Source organism: Pan paniscus, chromosome 11, assembly GCF_029289425.2.
Source record: "Pan paniscus chromosome 11, NHGRI_mPanPan1-v2.0_pri, whole genome shotgun sequence".
NCBI classification, from domain to species: domain Eukaryota; kingdom Metazoa; phylum Chordata; class Mammalia; order Primates; family Hominidae; genus Pan; species Pan paniscus.
The window spans coordinates 9,255,806-9,272,902 of record NC_073260.2 but is presented as its reverse complement, the minus strand read 5'-3'; the positions used below and the strand labels follow the sequence as shown (position 1 = coordinate 9,272,902).

At 43.6% G+C, this 17,097-nt stretch overlaps 1 protein-coding gene across 2 annotated transcripts in view; it reads left to right on the top strand.

Annotated features, from left to right (window-relative positions):
* Positions 1-17,097, top strand: part of GPR107 (G protein-coupled receptor 107) — an 87,827-nt gene that overhangs the window by 22,804 nt on the left and 47,926 nt on the right. For both annotated transcript variants that reach the window (XM_008975931.4, XM_008975930.4), the window contains exons 2-8: positions 1,363-1,476; positions 2,143-2,193; positions 3,030-3,109; positions 5,364-5,503; positions 8,966-9,003; positions 11,435-11,491; positions 15,879-15,986. In XM_008975931.4, the coding sequence (XP_008974179.1) occupies positions 1,363-1,476; positions 2,143-2,193; positions 3,030-3,109; positions 5,364-5,503; positions 8,966-9,003; positions 11,435-11,491; positions 15,879-15,986 (588 nt within the window). The remainder of the gene's footprint in view (positions 1-1,362; positions 1,477-2,142; positions 2,194-3,029; positions 3,110-5,363; positions 5,504-8,965; positions 9,004-11,434; positions 11,492-15,878; positions 15,987-17,097) is intronic.

Sequence of the window (17,097 nt, the reverse complement as noted above, 5' to 3'; positions counted from 1 at the left end):
CTGTTTCTGCCAAAGATCTGCTCCACAGCCTGTCCTCACAGGCCTTTGGTGTTTGCCATTAGACTACCCGGGATGTCCAGGAAACCCCAAATCTAGAAATAAAAAGTTACCCTTCACACCAAGAATCAAATGGCAAACTTACGGAAGGTATTGCAATTTAGCCAAATCTCAATATAAAACTTAATTGTTACACAACATAAAGTGTGTTTGTGGAAGCCCAGTTTTAGAAGTGTTCACTGACACCATTGTTCTGTTGGCCCTGCAGTGTACTGACTTAGTTGAGACTGGAGTCAGGATGTTGAGACAGCATCAAGCAGGTGGGGTAGGCGTCTGCCCATGTGATTCAGTCTCACCAAACCTTAGGATTATCTTGTATCCAAAAGACTCTGTCTCCATGTCGCTAATTCCTATTCCTGGGATTCCTCTTGCATAAGGCTTTGTTGCCTGAAAACCCATCATCTACTGTATCATTTTTAGGTGAAAATTCACCTTTTTAAATAATTGACTTATAGCTTAGCTTCATTCTTTATCCTGCCAATGGGAGGAGCCAGGTACACACAAATTGATAAGAGGATTTATATAAATGAGTGTATTCTTGGAACAGCTTCAGCCGCTCCTTTTCTTCCTCCCCACCCCCCAGCATGTTTTGAGTGCCTACTAGATGCCAGGCATTGTACTATCAGGAAGGATATGGGGATGACGAAAACATGGTTCCTCCTGCCCTGGAATTCACATTTCAGCTAACCACTGAGTTTGCCCCTAGAACCCATACCAATGCATTGGAGTGAATTTGAATCCATTGAATACTTCCTTCTGCAGAAACTGTTGATATGTTTTGGATTTCCGATGAGTTGTCTTCAGCTTTTGGAGAAAGACATGTTACCACAGCTGTGTATGTTACTGAGCATATGGAAACATTGGCTGGCTAGCAAGAAATGAGATATCATAGTTTTTCTCTTCTTTTCTTTTACTTTTTTTTTTTTTTTTTTGAGACAGAGTCTTGCTCCGTCACCCAAGCTAGAGTGCAGTGGCATGATCTCGGCTCACTGCAACCTCCACCTCCCAGGTTCAAGCAATTCTGCTGGCTCAGCTTCCCAAGTAGCTGGGATTACAGGTGCCCGCCACCATGCCCGGCTAACTTTTTGTATTTTTAGTAGAGACAGGGTTTCGCCATGTTGGCCAGTGTGGTCTCAAACTCCTGACCTCAGGTGATCCACCCGCCTCAGTCTCCCAAAGTGCTGGGATTACAGGCTTGAGCCACCGCGCCCAGCCTGATATCATACTTTTTAAAGCAAATGAATAGGTTAAATAATCAAAAGCACTTTTCCATATAACTAATTCCACCACTACAAATCTCTTTAGGATGATGTGAGGCATAAAGTTCATCTGAACACCTTTGGCTTCTTCAAGGATGGGTACATGGTGGTGAATGTCAGTAGCCTCTCACTGAATGAGCCTGAAGACAAGGATGTGACTGTAAGTACCTTTTAATGAGATCCAGGGGTTTACTCTTTTTTTTTTTTTTTTTTTTGAGATGGAGTCTTGCTCTGTCACCCAGGCTGGAGTGCGGTGGCGCAATCTCAGCTCACTGCAACCTCCGCCTCCCGGGTTCAAGCAGTTCTCTGCCTCAGCCTCCCGAGTAGCTGGGATTACAGGCACCCACCACCATGACCGACTAATTTTTGTATTTTTAGTAGAGACGGGGTTTCACCAACTTGGCCAGGCTGGTCTTGAACTCCTGACCTCGTGATCCACCCGTCTCGGCCTCCCAAAGTGCTGGGATTACAGGTGTGAGCCACTGCGCCCAGCCCAGGGGTTTACTCTTTTAGCTTAGGCGAGAGTCACCTTCCAACCCCAATGCTTAAATATAAAATACCAGAATATGGAGATAATTAAGCATGTGAGTAGCAAATTATATATCAGGCATCAAATAATTTCACTTTTAACACTTAAAATGTAATTCTGTAATAATTCTAATAATTAGTGACTTTGCTTGAGTGATTTTACTTTGCCTTCTTACAAAATGAATGCTAAGAAAACAGAGGAGACCATGTTAGAAGTACCACTTTTTCTGCTTTTTGAGTAAGAAAAGTATGGACAATTGTGTAGATATTTACTTCTACTCTTTTCACTCCCCATTAGATTGGATTTAGCCTAGACCGTACAAAGAATGATGGCTTTTCTTCTTACCTGGTGAGTATTAAATGTGTGACCTGATTCATCTCTTCACTTGAGCCCAGGCCATTGAACGGGAACACCCTACTTCTTGCAGTGCCATTTTCATTTTTTTTTTTGGAGTACGGTGGCACAATCATAGCTCACTGCAACCTTGACCTCCCAGGCTTAAGCGATCCTCCTGCCTCAGTCCCCTGAGTAGCTGGGACTACCAGCGTGTGCCACCACGCCTGCCTAATTTTTGTATTTTTAGTAGAGACAGGGTTTCACATTTTGTTGGCCATGTCTCAAACTCCTGGACTCAAGTGATCCACCCACTGCGGCCTCCCAAAGTGCTAGGATTGCAGGCGTGAGCACCACACCCGGCCACAGCGCCATTTCTTGAGGTGGTGGCTGCTTTGACTTCCAAGCATTTTTGAGAACCCACAGTTGGTTTACTTTTGTTTTTTGTTTTTTGTTTTTGAGACAGTCTCACTCTTGTTGCCGAGGCTGGAGTGCAATGGTGTGATCTTGGCTCACTGCAACCTCTGCCTCCCTCGTTCAAGTGATTCTTCTGCCTCATCCTCCTGAGTAGCTGGGACTACAGGTGCCTGCCACCACACCTGGCTAATTTTTGTATTTTTAGTAGAGACGTGGTTTCACCATGTTGGCCAGGATGGTCTCGATCTCCTGACCTCACGATCCACCCACCTCGGCCTCCCAAAGTGCTGGGATTACAGGCGTGAGCCACCGCGCCCACCGGTTTACTATTTTGAATGGAGTTTGAGCCACTCATTTGCTATGTTCCTGAAAACTCTGTTCTTGTTCTAGTGTGAATGAATAAGATGATGTACAATTGGCTCTTCCTTTCTCAGGATGAAGATGTGAATTACTGTATTTTAAAGAAACAGTCTGTCTCTGTCACCCTTTTAATCCTAGACATCTCCAGAAGTGAGTAAGTAATTCTAAAGTTCCTTCAGTTCAGTCCTAGAGTAGAGTCGGGGAGAATTTAGTAGTATGCTAACATTCCTTGGGTGTCTGCCATGTGCCAGAGACCGTGCTGAGTGCTGGAGATTCAAGACAAGGCTAGGGAGACAGACGTCCTGTCCTCAATGGGAGAGACAGAACGGCAATACACATGATCACCGCCAAACAGAGAAGTGGAAGGGAAGAACTCATGAATTGTAGAAAGGAAGGAGAGGCTTCAGATAAGTGTTGGCCCAAGCAGCTTTCTAGTGAGTAGCCTTTTACCAGATGAATAAGTAAAGCATTCCAGGCAGAGGGCATAGTCTATGCAAAGGCAGAGTGGAAACAAGACTGGGTCCACATAATGGCTTCTTCCACTCACCAGCCCTGTGACTCTGGGCCTCAGTGTCCTTACCTACTTCGTGATGATGGTATCTGCCTCATGAGATTGTTGGTGAGGATTTCTGACAATTCAGCCTCTTTAAAAATGTTGAGGCCGGGCATGGTGGCTCATGCCTGTAATCCCAGCCCTTTGGGAGGCCGAGGCGGACGGATCACGAGGTCAGGAGATCGAGACCATCCTGGCTAAAACAGTGAAACCCCGTCTCTACTAAAAATACAAAAAATTAGCCGGGCGTGGTGGTGGGCGCCTGTAGTCCCAGCTATTCGGGAGGCTGAGACAGGAGAATGGTGTGAACCCAGGAGGCGGAGCTTGCAGTGAGCCGAGATTGCGCCACTGCACTCCAGCCTGGGTGAGAGAGTGAGACTCCATCTCAAAAAAAAAAAAAAAAAAAAAGTTGAACTTTGATGAATTATCAGACTTTGTGTTTTCAAGTTCAGCATACTTCCACCTGTGTACTTTGTAATTGCTGAGGGAGCCTTTAAGATAGGAATCATGTGCTCAGACTTGCCTGTAAGGTAGACTCCTAGCAGGCCAGAAGAGGACGGATTTGAGATGAACAAGACTGGAGGTAAGAAGACTAATGAATAAGCTTCTAAAAAAAATGCTTTGTCATAAAACCATTGTAGACCCTAACTTTTAAAATATTCTCCGTGATAACCTCTGTTTTCATTTAAGAAAATTGATCTGACAGTCTCCTGTATTAGTCAGTCTACTTTTGGAAGCAAGCAACAAAAGACTTGACTTAGACTCTGGCATGAATAGTGAAGACATTGATTACCTCACCTATGTGCAGTGGGGCAGGCGAGAGACAGGCCTGCGGTGGCTTGCTGATGTTAGGGACTCTGGTGCATTTCATCTTTCTGCTCTGCCATCCTGAGTGTTAGCTTCTTCCTCAGGCAGGTTTCCCAGCCATCACAAGGTGGCTCTGCTCCGTCATTCATATCCAGCCAAGGGACAGAGAGCAGGCTCCTCTTCCAGTTAGAATGAGAAGTGCTTGAATGTGCCAGCTTAGGTTGGGCATCCACTCAGGCATGGGAACTGTCACTGGCCACTCCTGGGTGGGATGGGGTAAACAAAATTGGGTCTCATGAGAAGGGGGAAGGGTGGAAATGGATATTAGGAGGCAACTAACAGTGCCACTGCCCTCTCGCGCTTCCCTGGATTTCACTTGCTTTCTTTATTTTTTGAGATGGGGTCTCGCTCTGTGGCCCAGGCTGGAGTGCAGTGGCACGATCTTGGCTCATTGCATCCTCCACCTCCCAGGTTCAAGCGATTCTCCTGCGTTAGCCTCCCAAGTAGCTGGGATTACAGGCGCATGCCAACACACCCGGCCAGTTTTTTTTTTGTAATTTTAGTAGAGACAGGGTTTTGCCATGTTGGCCAGGCTGTTCCTGAATTCCTGACCTCAAGTGATCCACCCGCCTCACTCTCCCAAAGTGCTGAGATTACAGGCGTGAGCCACCACGCCTGGCCTGGATTTCACTTTAAAGTCTTACTGATGTTTTACATTTTGTCCGTTTCTCTTGTGCACCAATTTGCTGAGCATTTTAACGATACTTAAGGAGAAAGATGTACCTCAGAATTGTGTGGTTGCTAAGATCTTAGGCTTAAGAGAGACTACCTGGATCCTCGTCCAACTACTTCCTAGCTTGGTGCCCTTGGGCAAGTTATTTAACGTTTCTGAGCCTCAGTTTCGGTATCTGTAGAATGTGGATAATAGAATCTACATTGTAGAACATCATAAGGACTGCATGAGCTTGGCACAGGGCCTGCACGCAGCATGCTCAGTGGCCAGGAGCACTGCTTTGACCTTTTTTCCTTCTGTCTTATTTGAATGTAGGGTAAGAGTAAAGTCTCCACCAGAAGCTGGTACCCAGTTACCAAAGATCGTCTTCAGCAGGGATGAGAAAGTCCTTGGTCAGAGCCAGGAGCCTAATGTTAACCCTGCTTCAGCAGGCAACCAGACCCAGAAGACACAAGGTAAACCGTAAGGTGGAAACTGGCTTTCAGTTTTCACTACCTGCTTTGTAGCTTTTTTGTTCCTAATTAAAAGTAAAAGTAAAACATGATCTGTTGTCGTCTTAGCATTATATTTTGGAAGTTACACAAAAATACGTAAATGTTAAAGAAAAATGTGGAAAATCTGAAGCAGATGGAAAAACAACAGTCATTTCTCCTTATTCCCAGTGTTAGAATTTTAGTAATTTATGTTTTCTTATAAGCTTGTTTCATAAGTCTAGAACATTTGATTTTTAAAATTCAGTCATGCTTATAATTTTATATGCATGCCTGATTACTTTTTAGCCCATTTTATACCTATCATATATCCTGTTAAGCAGATACTGTAATTTGCTCAACCTTTCCCCTTGAGGAGACACATTTCCATTTTTGTGTGATTATGAATATTGCTGCAGTGGACTTCTTTATGCATAGAACTCTCTTCGTATAGAGAACGTTCTTTAAGATGGTTTTCAGAATTGCAATTTCTGGTTCAAAGGATATGAATGCATTTGAGAATATGGATATATATTTTTAAATTCCTTTCCAAGTGAGTTGTGTGGATTTATATTCTTATCAGAAATATGTAGGAATAGTGGGCACATTATCATGTCCTAGCCAATATGGGGTATTTTCTTTTCAAAAAACAAAATCCTAAAATAAAAGGCAGAAAAGGTATTCCTGTTTATTTATATTTACTCTTATTACTGAGACTGTACTTTTTCTCCATGTGTTGATTAACCAATTTATATTCACCATTTTTTATTAACTGTCAGGTTCATCTGATGATTCATGTGAGTTCTTTAAAGATAATTTATGGCCAGGTGCAGTGGCTCACGCCTATAATCCCAGCACTTTGGGAGGCCAAAGTGGGAGGATCACTTGAGTCTAGGAGCTTGTACCAGCCTGAGCAACGTAGAGGCCCTGCCTCTGCAAAAATAAAAATAAAAAAATTAGCCATGCATAGTGGCATGTGCCTGTAGTCACAACTCCTCAAGAGACTGAGGCAGGAGGATTGCTTGAATGTGACTGGTCTAGGCCACATTGAACCGTGATGCACTGCAGCCTGGATGACAGAACAAGACCCTGTCTCCGAAATAAATACATACATACTTACTGCTTATACAATGTTTTTCTCAAAGGAGGCTGGGCATGGTGGTTCATGCCTGTAATCCCAGCACTTTGAGAGGCCAAGGTGGGCAGATTACTTGAGGTCAGGAGTTCAAGACCAGCCTGGCCAACATGGTGAAACCCCATCTCTACTAAAAATACAAAAATTAGGCCGGGTATGGTGGCTCACGCCCGTAATCCCAGCACTTTGGGAAGCCGAGGTGGGCGGATCACAAGGTCAAGAGATTGAGACCATCCTGGCCAACATGGTGAAACCCCGTCTCTACTAAAAATACAAAAAATTAGCCGGGCATGGTGGCACGTGCCTGTGATCCCAGCTACTCAGGAGACTGAGGCAGGAGAATCGCTTGGACCAGGGAGATGGAGTTTGCAGTGAACCAAGATCGCACCACTGTACTCCAGCCTGGCGACAGAGTGAGACTCTGTCTCAAAAAAAAAAAAAAAAACAAACACAAAAATTAGCCGGATGTGGTGGCATGCGCCTGTAGTCCCAACTATTGGGGAGGCTGAGGCAAAAGAATTTCTTGAACCCAGGAGACAGAGGCTGCAGTGAGCCGAGATTGCGCCACTGCACTCCAGCCCGGGTGACAGAGTGAGAGCCTGTCTCAAAACCAACCACCACCACCGAAAAACAACAACAACAAAAAAAAAATAAGAGGTTTAATTGTCTAATTGCCTCACAGTTCTGCAGGCTATACAAAGCATGGCGCCGGAATCTACTCCTGGTGAGGGCCTCAGGAAGCTTCCAATCATGGCAGAAGGCAAGAAGGAGCAGGCAGGTCACATGGCGAGAGCAGGAGCAAGAGGGAGTGGGGAGGTGCCACACTCTTTTAAACAACCAGATCATTCCTGAACTCGGAGAAAGAACTCACTCCTTACCACAAGGAGGGCACCAGCCATTCATGAGGGATATGTCCTCATGACTCAGATACCTCACACTAGCCCTCACATCCAACACTGGGGACTGCCTTTCCACATGAGATTTGGAGGGGACAGACATCCAAACTGTGTCATTCAGTCTGTCCAACTTGACTGCAGTTAAAAGCCACACAGAAAGACTGCATTTGTGCAATGGTGTAGGTTAATGCCTGTGTACCATCTGCTTCTTGTCTAGCTTCTTTGTGCTCATATCACCGTTCTCTGGGAAGAAAATATTCTTTTCTTTCTCTTTATTCTCTTCCTTCCTGCAGGGAGCCTGAAGTCCAGTCTTTCCCAAAAAGAATATCTTTTTTTTTTTTTTTTTTTTTAGACGGAGTCTTGCTCTGTCTCCCAGGCTGGAGTGCAGTGGCGCGATCTCGGCTCACTGCAAGCTCCACCTCCCAGGTTCACGCCATTCTCCTGCCTCAGCCTCCCGAGTAACTGGGACTACAGGCATCTGCCACCACGTGGCTAATTTTTTTGTATTTTTTAGTAGAGACGGGGTTTCACCATGTTAGCCAGGATGGTCTCAATCTCCTGACCTCATGATCTGCCCATCTCAGCCTCCCAAAGTGCTGGGATTACAGGCATGAGCCACCGCACCCAGCCCAAGAATATCTTAAGTGAAAACAAAAGATAGATGCCCACTCTGTTCCATGAAAGAAGCCATTAGCAATCTTCTTCCTGTAGGGAGGAAAGTATCATTATACTAATATTACTTGCTGTTAACTTTTTCAAGTGTGTACATGTATCTCATATTTTTCTTTTTGAGATGGAGTCTCGCTCTGTCACCCAGGCTGGAGTGCAGTGGTATGATCTCAGCTCACTGCAGCCTACACCTTTTGGGTTCAAGGGATTCTCCTGTGTCAGCCTCCCGAGTAGCTGGGATTACAGGCATGCACCACCATGCCCGACTAATTTTTGTATTTTTAGTAGAGATGGGGGTTCGCCATGTTGGCCAGGCTGGTCTCAAACTCCTGACCTCAGGTGATCCACCTGCCTCAGCCTCCCAAAGTGTTGGGATTGCAGGCATGAGCCACCGCACCTGGCCTTCTTCTTAAAAATTATGTTTTCAAATGTGATTACTTAGAAAATTAGGAAGTCATTCCATGTGGCCTCTCTGGCAATAACATAAGCTAGAATATCCAGAAATGAATTCTGTTGTTACCATTACCGGTTACTAGATACCGTTTATAATATAAAAAGGTCTAATTTGCTGCTTCGACAGTACAAGAATTATGTTTTGGGACCTGAGGAAATGGCAGTCCCCAAGATTGTTTTGTTTAATTATTTGATATTAGACAAGCTGAAGCCTCATAAAATGATACTGTAATATATATATGTATCTGTAAGTTGAGTCATGCAGCACTCTCTTTTAAATGTTCTTGCTTCTAGACGGTGGAAAGTCTAAAAGAAGTACAGTGGATTCAAAGGTAAGAACTAACCACCCTTTTGTGCTCAGCTTTTCTGGATATGTGTGTACATGTGTGTGTTATATGCATGTGTGTGTGTGTGTATTGATATATATACATACATGCATGCACAGACATACATATACAGTCATCCCTTGGTGACCACAGGGGATTGGTTACAGGAACCCTAGTGAATATCAAAATCAGTAGATGCTCATGTCTCTTATATAAAATGGCATAGTATTTACACATAACCTACACACATCCTCCTGTGTACTTTAAATCATCTCTGGAGTACTCATGATACCTAATACAACGTAAATGCTTTGTAAATAGTTGTTACACTATGTTGGTTTTTTATTTATGTTATTTATTACTATTACTTTTTCATCTTATTTTAAAAAATATTTTTGGTTGGCAGTTGGTTCAATCTGCAGATGTGGAACCTGCAATACAGAGATCTAACATATATATATATATATATGCACACACATACATACATACACACACACACATATCTCATCTACAGGGGGCCAGATGTGGTGGTTCATGCCGTAATCCCAGCACTTTGGGAGGCTGAGGTTGGGGGATCACTTGAGATCAGGAGTTCGAGACCAGCCTGGCCAACATAGTGAAACCCTGTCTCTACTAAAAATACAAAAATTAGCTGGGCTTGGTGGTGCATGCCTGTAATCCCAGCTACTTGGGAGGCTGAGGCAGGAGAATCACTTGAACCTGGGAGGCAGAGGCTGCAGTGAGCCAAGATCACGCTACTGCACTCCAGCCTGGGTGACAGAGTGAAACCCTGTCTCAAAAAAAAAAAAAAAGAAAGGAAAAGAAAATTGATTTCTAAGTTGCACAGCCCTTACATGATGTAGGGTCAGGTAGTTAGGGAAGGAAGATGCCAAACCATCAGAAAAGCCCTCTGGAAGGAGCTGTCGCCGGGGCTGAGTCTGGAGTTTGTTCAGGGAAGAGAAAGACAAGGGAGGGGAGGAAGAATGCCATACGCAAAGACTGGATGATGACAAATGCTGAGCACTGGCTCGTTTGAAGTAAAAGACACATATTTGGGAGCAGAGAGAGGTCTTAGATAATACAGGGCCAAGCAATAGAGGAATTGATGTGCAGGCAACGGGAAGTCATCCTGAGTTCCTGATTGGGAAAGACTGTTTATTAAAGATCATAATTCCGAAAGTGATGTGAAGGGTAGCCTTGGAGAAGGAGAAAGGGTTGTTAGAAGGACCAGGAAGGACGCAGTTGTGAGAATACAGGTTTCGGGTGATGAGGATCTGGACTAGAGCAGAGCCTTGGATGGTAAACGACTGGGAAGCCAGTTAGGGTGATGGGAGGGAAAGAGAGGAGCAGAGGAGTGGGTCGTAGAAATAGCAGAAGTGGAAAAACTGGGAAAGTTTTGGTTTGCGATATCTTGATTTCTCCGTGAGGGGGACATCTAAATGGTGATGTTTTGTCTTAACAGCTTTGTTGAAGTATAATTGACCTAAAATAAACTGTAGATATGTAAAGCAGCAATCTGATAACTTTGACTTATCAATCAAGGTAGTGAAATATCCATCACCCCAAAAATTTCTTCTGCCTTTTTGTAAGTCCCCTGTCCCCAAGCAATCACTGATCTGTCACTGGGGTATAGATTAGTTTTATAGAACTTCATATAACTGAATTATGCAGCACTCTTTTCTGTCTTATATTCAGCATAATTACTTTGAGTTCATCCACATTGTTGCATGTATCATTTCTTTTCATTGCTCAGTTTTACTGTATAAATGGCAATATTTTGATTTTTTTTTTTGATGGGGGGAACGCAGTCTTGCTCTACCACCCAGGCTGGAGTGCAGTGGCACGATCTCAACCTCCACCTCCCGGGTTCAAGCAGTTCTCCTGCCTCAGCCTCCGGAGTAGCTGGGATTATAGACACGCACCACCACGCCTGGCTGATTTTTGTATTTTTAGTAGAGATGGGGTTTCACCTTGTTGGCCAGGCTGGTCTTGAACTCCTGACTTCAAGTGATCTGCCCACCTTGGCCTCCCAATGTGTTGGGATTACAGGCGTGAGCCACTGCGCCTGGCCAATATTTTGGCCATTTGATGTGAGGAGTGGAATTCAGGGGATGTAACGGCATGGCCTGGGTCAGCACCCTTAGTCTGGCTGAAACTTCAAGGGTAGACAAGCTGTCTAGCGGAAAGATTCAAGGCAGGGGGTGGAGGTAGGGGTTAGTGCAGAGGCAGAAGAGACAGGTGAAGAACAACTACCATTCTCTGTGAAAGCAGATTTCAGCCATCTCGAAAGGATAGTTGGTTTTATTTTCAGAGAGCTTTTGAAGGTCAGCAAATTTAGAGTTTAAGAAACATGTTTTGTTTTGTTTAATAAATTACTTTTAATTAGCATGCTTTCTATGCCGGTGTCATCCTAAAACATACTATTATGTCTTTTTAGGCCATGGGAGAGAAATCCTTTTCTGTTCATAATAATGGTGGGGCAGTGTCATTTCAGGTATGTATGCTCTTTGTGTAAAGCCTCCTAGAATTCCTCTCTACCGTGTAAAAGGGTAATTTTTTTTTAGAGGAATTTTGAATTTAGGAATAACAACTTAGGTATGCCCTGTATCAGTCACTTAAATGCAATAGCTCTCCCTATAACAAACCCACAAGGTGGATATTGTTACCCATCTACTTATCAAATCAGAAGTCTCTGAGAGTGAATAACTTTGTGACTATCTAGTGTAGGTGACACGGTACAGTTTCCAACCCAGTCCTGCCTGGCTGTTCCCATGACCCCTTTGCCCCAACCCCATGCTACCTCCCATTCAAAGTGTGCCAGAAGCATAGTACCCCATTCTGAAAGGACCATTGGTGATGATTTACGGTGATGTTGTAATTTTAGAGATGATTTCACCTAGACTTAGAGGCTTTGAGTGACCTGCTTAGCTGTCAGAGTTATTAATTGCCCATGAGTGTTTAGGGGCAGCATAATAGCATACGTATGGGAACAAGATACTGGACTGGGCCTCAGAACCCACTTACTAGCTGGGTGTATTGGACACCTCACTTCATTTCTTTTTGTTTTGTTTTTGAGACAAGGTCTCACTCTGTTGCCCAGGCTGGAGTGCAATGGTATAATCACGGCTCACTGCAGCCTCAACCTCCTAGGCTCAAGTGATCCTCCTGCCGCAGCCTCCCAAGTAGCTGAGACTACAGGCATAGACCACCATACCTGGCTAATTTTTAAATTTTTTGTAGAGATGAGGTCTTGCTCTGTTGCCCAGGCTGGTCTTGAACTCCTGGGATCAAGCAGTCCTCTTACCTGGGCCTCCCAAAGTGCCGAGATTACAGATGTGAGCCACCTTGCCTGGTCTCACTTACTTTCTGAACCTCACTGTTTAATCATCTAAAAATAAAAAATGGCAGGGCGTGGTGGCTCACGCCTGTTACCCCAGCACTTTGGAAGGCTGAGGTAGGCGGATTGCTTGAGCCCAGGAGTTTTGAGACCAGCCTGGGCAACATGGTGAAACATCTCTACAAAAAATACAAAAATTAGCCAGGCATGGTGGTAGATGCTTACAGTCCCAGCTACTAGGGAGGCTAAGGTGGGAGGATCACTTGAGCCCAGGAGTTCAAGACTATCCTGGGAAATATGGTGAATCTTCATCTCTTAAAAAAATTACAAAAAGCCAGGTGTGGTGCATGTGCCTCTAGTCCCAGCTACTAGTGAGGCTGAGGCAGGAGGATTACTTGAGCCTGGGAGGTCAAGGTTCACACAGTGAACCTCGATCATGCCACTGCACTGCAGCCTGGGTGACAGAGTGAGACCCTGTCTCAAAAAAAAAAAAAAAAAAAGCCTACAGTGAAATGCACAGGTCGTGTCTTAAGTATACGGTTTGTTCAGTACTGACAAATACATATATACCCATGTAATTCACTGTCTCAATATTTCTGTGTTTCCATCTTCTGAGAAAGCCCCTCTATCCCCATAAGCACTGTTCTGATTTCTTTTTCCATAGATCATTTTGCCTGTTCAACAATGTTTGTATGTTCTTTAAGCTTAGTAACCATCATTTTCGTCGCCATCCATATTAATAGCTAACGGTTATTGAGAACTTGCAGGGTGCTCATTTGCTCAGAACCCTCCAGCAGCTTTCCATCTGTCTTGGAGTAAAGCCCAAGTCTTCCCACTGGTCTGCAAGGCCCATGTGGTCTAGCCCCTGTTGTCTCTCTGATCTCAGCTCCTGTTATTCACACTCTGCTCTCCCACACAAACCGCCTTGCTCTTTCTCGGACAGATCAGGCTTTAGGCTCTGCTCTCGCTGTTCCCACAGGCAGGAGTGCTGTCTCTCAGAATTCCACAAGTCTTTGCTGAAATGTCACCTTCTCAACAAAGCTTCTCTTGTTTGTAGCTCACTCCTATTTCCCTCATTGTGCTCTGTCTTTCCTTAGTATTATCACTTCCAACATGCTGTATACTGTACTTAGTTATGTTTATTGCCTGTCTCCCCCTCTACAGAAGATACCTTAAGGGCAGGGGTTTTCTGTCTCATATTATTGATGTATATGAAACTCCTGATCTTGGCCTTGGGCCTATATTTATAGAGACTGATGAACCAATACCAGGCATTGTGCTAAGTGCTTCTATGTCATTATCTCAGTTAATCCTCTAAACAACTCTGTGAAGTCGGTATTGTTGTTTTTTCTCTTTTACCAATGAGAAACTGAGCTCAGAGAGGTAATGTAACTTGCCCTAAGTAGGGGATTCAGATCCACGTTTGTTTGACTCCAAGGCCCATGTGTTTAACCACTTTGCCTTTTACTGCCTCCTTGAGAAAATACAAAAAGCACTTTTCTCTCTTCCTTCTCTCACTTTAAAATGCTTGTTAATAAAATGAGTTTTTAAAATGTTTTTCAGGCCAGGCATGGTGGCTCACACCTGTAATCCCAGCACTTTGGGATCACAAGGTTAGGAGTTTGAGACCAGCCTGGCTAACATAGTGAAACCCCGTCTCTACTAAAAAAATAAATAAATAAATACAAAAAATTAGCTGGGTGTGGTGGTGGTGGGCGCCTGTAATCCCAGCTACTTGGGAAGCTGAGACAGGAGAATCGCTTGAACCCAGGAGGCTGAGGTTGCAATGAGCCGAGATCACACCACTGCACTCCAGCTCGGGCGACAGTCTGAGACTCCATCTCAAAAAAATAAAAGTTTTTCAAATGCTTCCCTCTTTTTTAATCACAAAGGAAAGTGTTACAGGATGCACACATGTCAGGCACCAGTACTTTGTGTCAGGCGAACATCCAGGCACAGCAGTCTGCATGGTGATTAACAGCACGTGCTGAAACAGCCCATCCGCAGGGTTCTTGGGATGCGTGGAGCAGGCAGTGCATGGGTAGCTTGCGTTTCTCTGGCTTTCCCCCACCTTGGAAAGAAGTCGTCATGATTTCTCGCTGTTCTACCCAGTGTCTCCCAGTCTTGGATGGTGCAGTCCACTCTGAGCGCTTCTGCTTCATTCATGGCATGGGGATAGTGGTTTATCTACCTAAATACAGGAAGGGGACTGTCAGGGCTTACTCCAACTCTAGAGTTGACATTTTTGTTTTGTTTTTTTCTCTAAGGGTCAGATGCCTACTCTGATCAACCATGATTGATTTTTTAAAAAAAATTATATCTTTTAAACTTTCATATCTTTTTTAGACTTCCCCTGAATCTTTTAAAATAGAAGTTGTCCATGTGTTTAGAAAAGTTTTCTTATTCTGGCTAGCTCAGGGGATTAAAATACACATTCACATTCACAATTGAGTTTGGCACATGGTTTAACATATTAATCATTCCAGCTCATGTGTTCTTGGTCTTTTATTTTTATTTTTGTCAGATGTCTTTTTTTCCCCATTTTTTTAAATTGTGAGGTACAGTATACATGCAGAAGAGTGTGAAGTACTTATATTGAGTTTTAACAAGTAACTATGAACAGTCACCTTTATGATCCACCACCCAGGACAAGAAATAGAACAGTTCCAGCACCTGAGAAACCTTGTGTCTCCCTCATAGTCCTTCCCAACTCTAGAGCAACCCCTGTCATGAAAAATGCTACCGTAGTCACTTCCTAGCTTTTCTTTGTAGTTTAATAGGTATATATATGTAGCCCTAAAAATGTATTTCAGGGAGATTTCTTTTTATTGGTAGAACTTATGGCTGAAGTAAAATTTTCTTAGGCTTGACCAAGAAGTCATATTCTCTAAGTCTGTCTGTCTGTCTTTTGGTTTACATTAAACTTCATTTAAACTCATGAAATGTATGAAAAACAGAAAACTGTCTAAATGTAGAAAATGTAGCCTTCATTATTGTTCTCTAAAACCATAGTTGTAAATTTTGATGAGGAAATATTGATTGGTTTTCAAGTATAAGATGAGCCTCCTTTTTAAAGAGTATTTTATACCTATAAAGAGCAAAATAATACGTTAGCTTGAAGACTAGATAACCACATCTTAGGTTATCTTTGAAGACTTCCACAAAGACCATCACAAATGGCTAGATCTGTGATAAAACAGGCATAGTAAAATGTTCACTGTAGAAGTGAGGTTGTGGCTATGTAGCTTTCACTATGCAATTGTCAGCTGTTCTGTATGCTTGAAAATTGTTGTAACAAAATATCGGAAGGGAATCATAGAATAAGAAGATATCTCTTTAAACTCTGCCATGGGAGAGTCGATAATTTAAGCAGTCTGTCTTTATTTCCTTCAATCCATTAATATTCATAACTTATTTCTAAGGTTTAAAAATATAGCTGAGTAGAATTTGAACAAAAAAGTAAACAATACTTTAAAAGAAAAAATAAAAAATATATATAGCTGAGGATTTGGGTACCTTTAAATGTTTTCTTCTTCACTTTCAGTTTTTCTTTAACATCAGCACTGATGACCAAGAAGGCCTTTACAGTCTTTATTTTCATAAATGCCTTGGAAAAGAATTGCCAAGTGACAAGTTTACATTCAGCCTTGATGTGAGTACTGTTTGGAGATTGTTCTACGTGGATTTTGTCAGCATAAAACGGGAGATTTGTTTCTGTATAAGATTAGATTTTAAGAATACTTAAGAAAAGAATGTGGGCAGACACACATTCCTGCCACTGTGCAGGATACTTCAGCAGAGGATTCATAGGAAAATACAAAGCAATTTAGGATGTGTCTGCACTTCAACCTGTGTGTTAAGAATGTGGTGGTTTTGGCTGGGCATGGTGGCTCATGCCTGTAACCCCAGCACTTTGGGAGGCTGAGGTGGGCAGATCACCTGAGTCCAAGAGTTTGAGACCAGCGTGGGCAATATGGCAAAACCCTCTCTTTACAAAAAGTGTGAAAAATTAGCCAGGCGTGGTGGTACACACCTCTAGTCCCAGCTACTCAGGTGGGAGGATTTCTTGAGCCCAGGAGGCAGAGGTTACAGTAAACCGAGATTGCATCACTGCACTCCAGTCTGGGCAAAAGGGTGAGACCCTGTCTCAAATTAAAAAAAAAAAGTGGTTGTGTGGTTGTTTGCTGGTACTCACTTTTTTTTTTTTTTTTTTTTTTTGAGATGGAGTTTCATTCTTGTTGCCCAGGCTGGAGTGCAATGACATGATCTTGCCTCACCGCAACCTCCATCTCCTGGGTTCAAGTGATTCTCCTTCCTCAGCCTCCTGAGTAGCTGGGATTACAGGCGCCTGTCACAATGCCTGGCTAATTTTTTTTTTTTTTCCAGACGGAGTCTTGCTCTGTCAACCAGGTTGGAGTGCAGTGGTGCAATCTTGGCTCACTGCAACCTCTGCCTCCTGGGTTCAAGTGATTGTCCTTCCTCAGCCTCCCAAGTAGCTGGGATTACAAGGGTGCGCCACCACACCCGGCTAATTTTTGTATTTTTTGTAGAGACAGGGTTTCACCATGTTGGCCAGGCTGGTCTTGAACTCCTAACCTTGTGATCCACCTACCTCGGCCTCCCAAAGTGCTGGGATTACAGGCGTGAGCCACTGCGCCTGGCCCTAATTTTTTTTGTATTTTTAGTAGAGACGGGGTTTCACCATGTTGGCCAGGCTGGTGTTGAACTCCTGATCTCAGGTGATCGTGATCCACCCGCCTCAG